Source organism: Setaria italica, chromosome VI, assembly GCF_000263155.2.
Source record: "Setaria italica strain Yugu1 chromosome VI, Setaria_italica_v2.0, whole genome shotgun sequence".
Lineage (NCBI taxonomy): Eukaryota > Viridiplantae > Streptophyta > Magnoliopsida > Poales > Poaceae > Setaria > Setaria italica.
The window spans coordinates 24864317-24877078 of NC_028455.1; the positions used below are offsets into that span (position 1 = coordinate 24864317).

The 12762-nt window shown below is 46.0% G+C and overlaps 1 protein-coding gene across 1 annotated transcript; it reads right to left on the minus strand.

Annotated features, from left to right (window-relative positions):
- Positions 1-2907: 2907 nt before the first annotated feature.
- LOC105914630 lies at positions 2908-4153 on the minus strand. Its single transcript, XM_012846919.2, has one exon. The coding sequence runs from the start codon at positions 4037-4039 to the stop codon at positions 3197-3199; it is 843 nt and encodes a 280-aa protein (XP_012702373.1). The 5' UTR covers positions 4040-4153; the 3' UTR covers positions 2908-3196.
- Between the last annotated feature and the right edge of the window lie 8609 nt (positions 4154-12762).

The following is a 12762-nucleotide window of genomic DNA, read 5'->3' on the forward strand; positions in this document are numbered from 1 at the left end:
TTCGCAAACCATATAACATTCTCTTTCAAAATATTTAGAATTCCACCAAAATTTCGTTGACATCCGTAGGAAATGTCCCTAGTTTGGGTATAGTGTGACTTTTTGTGCTTAACAACAACATGGCCAATAGGAGTAACATGTTTATGTATCATGGATGCAATACAAGGAAAGACATTGAAGAACAAAGATAGGATAGCAATTTAACTGAATTGGACAAGTATTAGGAAAATGTGAATGCCAGATGATCCTGATTTTAAATGCCATAGCATTGACCTTGGTGCACCTGTACACTCCAGATAGGTCCAGCAATATGGATTGTGAATGCTAGAGTGTGCCCTACTTCAGTTTGCAAAGATTTCTAACATTGATAGTCGATGATCAAGGGTTATACATTATGGATACTTTGTTAGAGCTTCACTGCAGCGCCTTATGCAGAGAAGAAGAAAAGGCTCAGATGGAAAGATGCACGTGCCATATATATGGTCCAATGATAGGAGTTGCAACATGCTAGGCTATACAGTGTTCAATGTTGCTGATGCCTGATAGGTGAGGTTCCAACAAATGGTATGGTTTATGCAATTTAGATGCTACATAGTTTAGTGCTTGGAAAGTTTGTTCATATTAGATCTTACAATGAGTACAACTAGGGGCGGATCCAGTGTGGGGGTTGGGGGCTGGATCCCCCTACCCCCATGCAGCCTCTGGAGATCCCCCCTCCCCCCTACAAATTTCAGCCATGGTTGAAGCGGAGGAATGAAGAAGAAGGTGAAGATGAGCCACCCTTCTTTGAAGCCTTGGATTCACAACACCCCCCTCCCCCCAACCAAATTGAGCTGTTGGAGGAACGCCTAGTCTGAGGTGTTGAGCCTATATATACAATTCACTTTGCCATTCCATGATGCTAGAGTCCAAAGAATGCGACATAGAAGACATTCAACCAACTAGAGCGCTAATATTGATCATTACGCTTAAAAGTGTTTTTAGTGCTAGTTTTGGCCTTGAGGTTGTGTTTCTAGGTGATTAAGTATCAAGAGGGATCAAGTGAGCATCCAAGCTTGTTATTTTGGTTTGGCTGGACCCTTGGATGCCTTGGTGGATTCACCAATATTGTGCCTACTCTTTGACTTGGTATTGTTGGAAATATTTTGAAGGTGGTCAAAAGGGAAACTAATAGAGAGGAAAAACAGGAGGGATAAGGTGACGCCCGACTATGTTTCCCTCGCGAACGTCCACCTCGCGCTCCGATCGGAGGCGCAATCGAACTATGGTTGTGGCCCTGAGCGACCTTGCGCTATAAGAAAAGGGGGAGCCGGTGGGTTTTGGGTTGACTGCTAACGCACCAAAACCTCCAGAGAACTCCCCCTACACGCCAACCCAATCGTAGCAGCGCTGGAATCGTCCGAAGGCTACCGCCACACCACCATCATCGTCCCTGGATAGACGAGGTGGAGGCCCGAAGGTAGGCGTGATCTACGTCAAGCTTGTACACCTACGGCGAGTACATCTACGGCAGCTCCCATCCCGGCCTCGTCCACGACAATCATAGCCGGATCGTCGCAAACTATGGCTGCTAGTTGGATGTCTCATCCCTACTCTAAGTGGTGTTCATGTTCTTAGATGCTTAAGATCCTGTTTAGATTAAGACTCAGTAGTGTAGTTCCTACAGGTATAACATAGAGATAAGCTTTTGTGCGGGGACTTGGAGGCCCTTGACTTTGCGGCTAAATCGCTACATTAGTGAACATGGAGCATGATCCCAGCCCAATTTATTAGCATCGCTTCACACACGTAAATGAAAATTTGTGTGTTTGAGTTTCCAAAATTTAAATTTTATCCTCTACCAAATACATTCGAATCTCAGCCGTAAAGTGAAAGATCCGGTGGTTGCAATTTCTACGTTAGAAGTCCTAAAACACCCGTGTGACTTCTTGGTAAGATATTCCTGGTACCTTTTTTATTTACTTATCTGATAGGTTTTCGGAAGCTGATCTTCCCATTTAAAGTTTTTTGTTTAAGCATTGCATGCTTCTTCTTTACACTTTACTCACTCTCTTACAAAATGTAGGCCAATTTAGATTTATCCCAAGTCAAATTTTTTCTAGCTTTAATCAAGTTTATACAAAAGCACAACAATATGTATAATATTAAATTGGTTTAATCAAATCCACCATGATATATATTTTGGTAGTGTATTTGTTTAGTTTTGTAGATGTTGGCATATTTTTCTATGAGCATGGCCATAGCTAGAGAAATTTGACCAAGTAAAAAACTAAAACAACAACCATTTTTGGAATTGAGGGAATGCTATTGCGATTATTAGTTGATAACTATATCGACGTACTCGTACTCTCTGTATCTACAAGAATGGTGTAGGCTAGCATGGAAACATTGTGACGAGATTATAAAGGAAAGAATATCAACAGCCTCAATTCCAATTTATACTCACCTACAACGAGCTGATACAGGAACGCACGGAGCCAGCTTCACCAATTCGCAAAATGTAAAAACATTTGTTAGTCAGCATGAGTGCATATAAAATTCAAATAGCGAATCGTTATTTGTTACTCACCAGGATTCATTATTTGTCAATCTGTTTTTTAGTTTCCTACAATTTTAAAATTTATTACAATTATATAATCACTTTGGTTTAAGTAGGCCTGGTAAACGTTGTATAATCTAGCAGAAAGAATAGAAAAACTTTATTAGAGCATCTTCAACAGTCTCCCCTTCCCCAATCTAACTACCATATTGGTAGAGTTGATAAGAAAATAGTTTTCTAGCAATCTCTCTTTATGTTTCTTTTTTTCCAATAATTATTGGGACAATCCAATAATTCACCCAAACTCCCCCTAAATAAAGGAAGAGTTGTGACCCTCCCACTACGGTAGTTCGATTGGAATGAGATTATTAGAAGACTGCAAAAGCAACTGTCTCAATAACAATAACGGTATAGAAGTGATATCTCTATTAACTAGTTATTGTGAAACATTTATCGGAGGACTGCTGGAGATACTCATAGTCGTAATTCTGAGCTGGGCGAACAAGATGTTATACACTAAAGAAAAAAACAATAATCCAAAACTGTGTGTGCTTGATCGCACATGTCCGTCTGAACAAATGACTCCATCTATTCTACTCGAACAGAGCATACTGATCAAGCCATCCGACCAATCTGCGGAGGCGGTCACGCCGGCGGCTACCGCGCCGCCGTGGGTGAGCGGAGCGCGTGGGTGTAGCTGAGTGTGGAGTTGAGGCGCTGCAGCTTGAGCTCCTCCCGGAACTGCCGGATGAAGAGCTCCGCGCGCGCGTTCAGCTCCGCCTTACCCTCCATCGCTTCCTCTGCTTTCGTGCGCCGCCGGCTGATCCCATCCGGCACCACCTTCCTCGCTGGCTTCTTCGTCCGCGCCGTCACCGTTGCGGTAGCGGGAGCCGGTGGCGGTGACGGCGGTGAGGCTAGCTCCTGCGCGCGGAGCCGCCGGGCCAGCGCGTACGCCTCGTCCAAACTGATGGACTCGTCTTGCTCCTCCTCTGCCTCTGGCTCTGCCTTGTTGTGCTCCTCGTCGTTCTCCGGTGCCGGTGCGACAGGCGCTGCGTGGTCCTCCGCTGATGCCAACGCGACAGACGCGCTCGGCGGCGCGGCGCTGCTCGTCGCCGTCGCGGCCACCGCCTTCTGAATGCGGCCAGGCTGCTCAGGCGCGAGCACCTGAGCTGCCGCCGCCGCCTCTGCTTCGCGCGTGCCGTAGCAATAGAACTGCGACTCTGATGCGGCAGCGGTAGCGTCGTCGCCGATCGGCGCCCCCGTGGCGGCCACGGGGTGCACGGCGAAGATGGAGAATGACCAGAGCCGGTCCAGGACCATGGACGACCCGCTGCGGCAGAGCCTTCGCCGCGCCGCCCCCGATGGCGTCAGCGCCCCACCGTCCGCCCGGTGCGCGCTGGACATGAGGGCGATGGCGGCGACGACGGTGTTGAAGAAGATGAACCACGCGGTGGCGGGGCTGATCCACGCCGCCATCGGCCACCACAGCACCGCCGCCATCCGACCTCGCCCAAAGGGATCGATCAACCAACCACAACCTCCCCCCGCTGATCGACGAGCCTGCTGCTTCTTGCTGTTTTGGGTAATGATGCCTGATGTGAGTGGGACGGTGATGCTGGTCGTGACATATATAGCGCGCCTGATAGCATGTTGAGCGGTGACAGCTCGCCGCGGGTGTCAGCGTCAGGGAAGCAACAACAGCAAAGGCTAGTGTGGGAACGCGCGGGACAGGTAGGCCGCGTGGATCCGCCGCGATGGCTGTCTGCTCTGTCCGGGCTCGAAAGGCCAACGCGGGAGGTAGGCGTCGCTGTTCCCGGGACTCGCCTGATCTTTTCTGCATGTGTGGCTGCTGCAACTGGCACGAGGTTTCAGTTAACAAATCCGGCCGAGTGGACAGCAACCACGGCGACCAGCGCGAAGATTCGCCCTGGGATGGATAGTTTATTTTCTCCATGGAACAGGAGTCCTTGCCCATTGATTATAATTATACAACTGTTGTAGCGCCGCTGCTTTGCCTCCAAAGTAGAAAGGAAGAAGGCTATTTTTGTCATCCAACTATCAGTTTAGTTTTCACTATAGAATCGCAAAACTGGTAATCAAACTATTCAAACCATTTATATTTGGCCATCAAACGTTTTTGGTGGGTGATTTTGCTGATATGGACGCCACCTGGCGACGGCACCCACTTGTCAGCCCTCCTCTCTCTCTTTCTTTTATCCTCTCCCTCTCCGCTCTCTTTCTTCTCTCCTCTCTCCTACATCGGCCATCCCCCACACCTCCGGCCTCCCCTACGCCAGCCGCTGCTGTTCCCCATGTCTCCCCTGTCCTGGCCCCGCGAAGCCACTGGTGAGGCCGCATCCATGAGAGTGCCCGGTGCTTCAGCAGCTGGGCCGTGTTGTCGACCTGGCCGTGCAGCGCCGAAGAGCTCCATCAGCAAGGCGGCGCGCTTCCTCTTGGCGCCTAGGGTGGGCCCTAAGCGGGCCCTACTGCTGCTCCCTTCTTCTTGGCGGTCGGACGCGCCGCCGTTGACCTCCATCTCGGTGGCGCGGGTGGGGCGGTCAAGGCGGAGCGCCTTGACGAACATGTCGAGGTCCCTTCCAGGCCCCACGAGGCGCTCGGGCTCCTCGAAGGCGTCGGTGAGGCGGTCTACCTCGGCGCTGCGGGTGAGCGCCTTGAGGCCCACGAGGAAGTGCCTGAAGGAGCCCACGACGGTGGCGGTGCATCTGGAGCCTTGAGGACCTCCTGTCCACGCCATGCCTCGGCATGGAGCACGTGGAGCTAGGCCGAGAGGGACCTGTCGCAGACCATGGCCACAGCTGGTGCCGGTGGCGGCGTTGGTCGATGCAAGAGCGCGCGGACCATGGGGAACGCGATGAACTCCTACTGCCACCTGCCGCCGTGCGCCGGGGAGGGGAGGAGGTAACAGGGACCATGGGCGGCGGCGGCCATGGGTGGACGAGGTCGGTTGAAGGCTGGCGTGGTGGAGGCTTGCGCAGGGACGGGTGGCGTGGGCCAGCCACTGTCGGTGGAGGAGAGAGGAGAGGGAGAGGAGAAAAGAAAGAGAGAGGAGAGAGGAGGGTTGACAAGTGGGTTCCACCGTCATGTGGCATCGACGTCAGCAAAACTACCCATCAAAACTGTCCGATAGCCAAGAACGGTAACATCCTGGTTTTATAGTTCGATGGTCAAAAACCAAACTGACACGTGGACTTAGAAATTACGTGCCTGCTTTCGTTCTCTCATTGGCAAACCTACATGTACCTACCTGCGTACACACGGCCAACAAAACGACCACCCGTCTTTTTTAACGTTGGAAGAGACGGGCACTGTCGGTGCCTGTCTTGAATTATTTACTGCTCATGGTTTGACGAAAATTATAGCTCGCCGTACTTTAGTTTAGCTTTCTCGTATCCCCGAGCCATGTGGAAATGGTGCTCAAGTGCCATGCCTAGTTGCTGCGGCTAGTTGGCGCGTGCAAGGTTCCAACACAGCGGACAACTGGAACAGAGGAGAAGAGAAACAAAAACCCAACTTCACCTGCCAATTCTATCCACACGACACGCGAGGTCGGCCGCTTGGGCACAAAACCGCCTGAGGAGGCCGACTTCACCAGCCCGCCGTCAACCAAGGTAAATGACTGGGGTCCTCCATGCACGTGATGTGCACACAACAAAACCATGACAAATTTCAACCTGCGGCTACCTGCTGCCAGCCCAACGAGCAGGTTTTGATAGTGCTCCGTCTAGTGGGAACGTAGGCGCCTGATCGCCAACGACACCCTTGGAAGTGCTTCTAATCCGAGCGTGGGCTGAGTGTTTTGGAGGCTCCGCTCTAATTTCTCGACCCGCCTGATAAAGATTCCTATAGTTGGCCTTCGTCTTCAACCTCCAGCCAGCCTTCATCTCCAAGCAACAACCGACTTCCACCAAACTCCTTATCCACGCCTCTGCCCACCATGTGCCCCAACCTTGCCGTGGTGGGCTAGGGTCTTCGAGGAGCTCCACGGTGGCTCCTTACCCGCAGCTTTGCCCCGCATGCACCCACCCGCCGTGGTGGGCTATGGTTGCACTAGAGCTCCGTGGCCGTGACTGCCCCACCATTGTCGTCATCGCTCCCATCCCTACCTAGCCCAATCAGCCTTCTCCACTAGTCGTCGGGCTATGGTTGCACTGGAGCTCCGTGGCTGTGACTGCCCCACCATTGTCGTCATCGCTCCCACCTCTACCTAGCCCAATCAGCCTTCTCCACTAGTCGTGTAGCTGGCCTTACTACCTTGCGCACGTCACCTCTGTATGTATATTAATTATTTTTACAGAATATTAATTATTTGATGGTTGACATCATGCTGCTGGATTTAGTCTTGTCATATAATAATAGTCCAACTGAGTAATTACTTTAATTTATTTTTAATAATAATTAAGAATGATAATTAAGATGAATATACTGGTTGCTTTATGTTATTTTTATGCTAGAGATAGATAATTTAGATGCAAATTCAGTGCATTATAATACTTTGTGTTTTTTTAATAATGGTAGATGCGGATAATTTAGATGTACACTTTAGGGGTTCCTTTAGGTTGATTTTTATAGTTACATTGGGAGTAATTTACATGCATTGTAGGATGCTGTTTTTAGTTTATTTCTAAAATATATATGAGGTGAATATTTTATATGCACACTTAGGGGGTTACATGACTAAATTTTCATAATCGCTAAGAAAGTAAGCTATACCGAGCTTAACTCAGCTAGTCTAGTTTATTTCTAGCAGTGTAACCTACCTACCCGTGTTTGTGTCTCTAACTCAAAGAAGGTCCTCGCATTTTTTTGGCTAGTTATTGATCTAGTGGTAGATGATGTGGCTGCCCCTAAAAGGAATCTCAAATGTCATTCGTATCATTCTCTGGATCAATCGATGATATGGGCATCTCGCACAAGAAGTATCACATCCATACTTCGTACAACTTTTATTGATAATTAACATAAGGTTACAAAAAGGGAAATCACACCACTAGTACAAGAGTGGCCATAGCCTCAACCTTAATTATACAGCGGAATCCAATGTAGCGGTCCCAAGCCTACATGCGGCTTGGCTCTTATGGCTGGTCTTTGTGATCCTTGTCGTCTTCTCCTACTACTTCTTCTTCTGGAGAAAGAAAGGATGGGGGAGCAAGGATGAGCACCATAAAATGGATACTTAGCAAATCCCACATTTGTTGAAAGCTAGTTTTATGCATAGTTGTTGATGGCTGTTAGCACGCCAATTTGTGAACCGCAAGCGTACGGATCAATTGTAGCTCTTCCCTCGAGTATTCCCCCAAGGTTTATCAATCCGTGGAACTTATAGCACATGATCTATTTCAACTAGCATTGTTCATATTAACTTGGTGTTTATGAGAGATTCAGATCCAATCTACTAAGAGTGTACAAATAGATAACACATAGAGCAAAGGTAACCAATCTAGAGCAACCTAAACTATGGATATGTTGTAATTCTGAGCATGGATAGCAAAGCAACACATATATGATCTTAGTAAAAAGCATCTTTAAAGCTACACCTCCGGTCCGGATCACGAAACCCCCCACCTTACACAAGAAAGATCATGTCAGGATCACCTCTATCAGCGCAAGCAGGTTAAGGGCATGATCATAAGAACATGTCATACTCATCGGTAGATCGGGCATGCAAATCTGGTCACCATGACTACAAGAACACCCTTGGCAATCTATCATCGATTCATACATTGAAAAGCAAGCAAAACCAATAAAGCATAAAACCATCAAAGGAGATACTTAGATTGCTAAGAACATGAACCCATCTATTACTTCACAATGAATGATTGTACATTACAAGATCACCACCGGTATAGATGACTTCTAGCTCTAGAACTCCAGTGTGATCTTCCTCGTAGGGTGATCACGCCAGTAGAGGTTCGCCTACGCTAGCCCCCGACAACTGTATGGTCCTTGGCTCTCTGGAGAGGTGTCCCTCACGCTCCTTCTGCTTCCCTGCTGCTTCACGTTGAGTACGTCGTCTTGGATATGGGGCTCGGTGGATTTTTCGAGGTATTTATAGTCCAAAGAGCGCGTAGCAAAAATTGGAAGGTGAGGGGACGAAGGAAACCCCTAGGCCAAACGGCCCTTCCTAGACCCATTAGCCTCCATCTTCGTCTGGTTCGATGCTCATTTAGTGCTTTATCCAAAAATACACTTTTAGGTCCAAGTCCCTGCAAAAGTAGAACATCTTCCAAAATATGTTGCATATGTGAAAATGATCGGTTTATTAGGTGTAATTAATAGTTTAAGTATTTAATTCATATCATTATTGAAGGTAAATTGGGGTAAAAGTGTGTCAATAGTAAGCGTCAACAATCCCCCATGCTTAAACCTTGCTTGTCCTTGAGTAAGACTTCAATAGAAATTAGCGTTGCCTTTCGGTGTTCAATCCTGCACTTGATCACACACAAGAAAATATAATGCTCACACACAAGAACTTTTCGATTATTATTCAAGTTGCAACCATCCTTCTCTAATATGGAGGATAGATATCATTTAAGCACATCCCACAATAAATTTATTCATTTGCTCTCAATTTTAAACAAACCTCAGAAGATTTTCAATAAACACTTTTTCAAAAAGAAATTGAACCAAGATCAACAATTTAAACTTCATTGCAATTGCTCTTGTTCTCTCAGCTCATCAAGTCTCTTAGACATATGCTAGAACTTCCCCAACCTGTCATCACTTGTAAAATATGTGTAAGGCTTTATCTGGATCTTTGGGAAGGTTAGTCCTAGCAAAAATATTATAATCAGGATATTATCAAAATAAGAAAGACTTCTGATGGATCTTACTGAGACTTATCAAAAGGTCATGGAAAATAATTGTTTATGGAGAGAGAGAATGAACACACACGTTTAGATAGTGGATATGTGCAAGGGCAAAGAGTGATCGTGAGGCACAAATGAAGTCCTTGTAATCGGATTGCACATGGTTAGAATAATGAGTATGGAGTAATTCTTAATCTTGAAAGCACTTGGGATCTTTATGAAGCTCAAAGAACTGAGGAGTATTTTATTTCTTTTTCTCTTTTTCTCATCATCAGTTTTTTCTTTCTTTGTCCTTTTTCTTTCTTTCTTTCTTTTGCCAAATATATGTTTTTTTCCTTTTCACTCCTCAGAACTCTTTGCAACATCTTACTTAATCAGCAGTAGTTAGAGATAATGCGATGACTGTCCCCCATGCTTACACGATGCTCGTCCTCAAGCATGAAAAGGAAGAAAGATAAACTGCTGATGTAAGGAAAAAAAATCTTTGATCTTTTGGAAAAAATTATTTTACTCCACTGGAGGGATGTCAACGTCAATTTTTAGAGGCAATAGAGGGGGACTCCCCGGGCCGATCGGCCTGAGGCTGGCTAGGCTGATCGGCCTAGCCCCTTCTAGCCTCTATTTCCTCCTCTTTTTATTCCACGCACTGGTGGTTGCCTCCAAGTATTTATTTTCATGAAAAGGCACTGAATAATCTTCTGAATCTTCGTCGAAATATTTTCCATACTCAAATTGGGTTTTGGTCAATGAGGTAGTCACAAAAATGATATTTGGGTTTAAGTTTGGATGCCCAGTGAAGTTTTCTAAATTTTTAGTGTAGAAATTCACAATGCATGGACAGAAAGACTAGCAACAAGAGGTTACACAAAAAAGAATGACCAGTGTCTAAGTCTCATACCACAAAAGTAGATCCTGAGTCAATTCACCCAAAAATAAATTTTGCAATCTACAACTCATAAATATTTGGCTTTGGATGGGTGAAGCAATTGCAAAAAGTATTATTGACAAGGTCAGTATGAGTTGGAACCAAAAATAAAAGAACCTTTGATCCATTTAAAAGAGAGAGAGCAATAAATAAATATAGGGGTCCAAATTATCATAACCTCCACAAAAAGATAAGCTGGTATTTATGTTAATTTCAGTTCATGTTAGAGAGAGTATTAGTTCAATGGTGTAATAACCAAGCACAAAATTAAACAAAGCGGCAACGATCATCTTTCAACATGACAAGAACATAAACCATCACAATTAATCACATATCATTATGTTCAGGTGATGCATATTTTATTAAGCATGGCAGGGTGAAACATATAAACTGAAAATAAAGAGAAAATAAAATAGAAAAGTAAAATAGAAAATAACACGCACACCCAACACACATGCTGAAATAAATAAAGAAAAGAAAAAGAAAACTCAAACCACACGTGTGCATTTGTATTCATCCCCTTCTCTCTCTAATCCAGGTCATCTTGCGGCGGGTCATAATGTGGCTCTCCCTGCGACGTGTATCCTTGTTGTTGGTACTCGTGATACCCCTGCTCGTAGTGCTCCTGCGCACCACCTTGATATTGATCTGGAGGCACAATCCCCATCATGCCGAACTGATAGGCGATGGTCACGTTGCTGTCCTCAATCTTGTCGGCGGCTTGTCTCGCGGTACATGCATCTTGTAAATTTCTTTGTATAAACGCGCCTATGATGCTTACACTTCTCTGTGGCTGTGGCAAGTGGCTGTATTGAGCAAACAATGGAGCATGTGGTGGGGGGTCCCTGAAAGAGGGTGGCATATAACCATGGAAAGCCTATGGTGCTAGTGGAGGTAGCTGGACTGGCTGCTGAAATTTTGGTCATACTGGATACGCTGGCTGTTGAAATTGTAATACATATGGTCCTTGTGCCTATGCCTCTACTGGTGCCTCCGGCCACTGTTCTTGCTGCCATCCTTCATGGACTCCCTCATAGCTTTGTGCACTCTGAAACTCCGTCTGCTAGTAGCTTGGGCTAGGTGGTGGCACTGGTATTTCTGGTACTTCTTGTGATGATGAGCCTTCTTCTACTCTCTGTCCTCTCTTATATTTCTTTGCGGGAAATAAAATTCCCTCTTCCCACCAGTTAGTCTTGCCCACATGGTAAATCCTCAATCTTCTTTCAGGCAACTTGAAATTGGTGACTTCAACTGTATATCATTTCTCTCCGTCGCCACCAATTAAGTGTGCATTTTTTCATTGTCCTAGCACCAATGCTTCCTCCTTTAATAAACCACTCAGGGACCCTTTCAATATCTGGCTTCAAAAAGGATGCAATCATGGTCAGGTAGCAACCCGACCCAGCAGTTTTGGTCCCTGTCATGGCTTCAACAAGCCATCTGTTTATCATCAACAAGGAGGGGTTAGTTACTTTCTTTCCGACTACCGCACAATAAAGCCAGTTCATCTTGGAGTTTGTAATTTTGGTCTTCTTCATTCTTCCCGAGATGTGGTGACTCATCCAAAAATGAAATAGTTGCAGTATGGGATTGCAAATATTTTCCGTTGCCTATTTTCTTCCTTTGCAATTTTCTTCCAGAATTCCTTTAAATCTTCTTCTTCCACTTCTCCATATGTAATAATCTTCACTTCATCCTTTATTCTAAAGGATAGGCATGGAATTTTTTCATTTGTCCCCTTGTTCCATTGCATGACCTTTTTCATGGTCATGAATATCTCCATGTCCACATCCTTGTGTACACTGATGGCGTCGTTAAGAGCAAACTACATCCACCCAATATTTCCCAGGGGCTTGTAAATATCATTATGAAATCCAATATCCTAAAGAAAGTCTTTGTCAAAATCATGGTTCGCAATGATTCTCCCTTCAATATTCTTCAGCCGCTCTTCCTCTTCCTTGCTTTTTATCATGAAGCCGTATTCCGACTTCTTTTTGGTGAAGCCCCTATGAGAGCGAGTTGTCCCCTTCAAGTTTCCAGTGCAGCTTCGGGAATTCCACGCGGTTCATCGAACTGCATGGAGGAGCTTCGTGTGGTCATCCCACCAAGCAACGTACGATCACTGTGTGGTGGTGCCGCGTCGATGTCCATGCTTCGCAGTGATTCGGAGACCGAGTGCCACCGTGAAGCGCTCGATGTAGATGATGCTTCAGCCGACGAGCGTAACTTCTTCATCCTCCCGAAGAACCTTCCAATACTCCTCATTTCTGCACACTTCAAGGAAAATAATCTGCTGGGGTTTCTTGCCAACGAGAAAATGCACAAGAGCAAGAACTAGCAAGAGGTGCTTGCTGAAATTTTTGTTTGCTGAAATTTTTGTGCATGAGTGGAGTTTTGAAATTTTTAGAGGCTATGCAGAGGTGCTCTTCGTGTGCTGGATGAAAAATATGATGCACAAGGAGGTGAGTGAG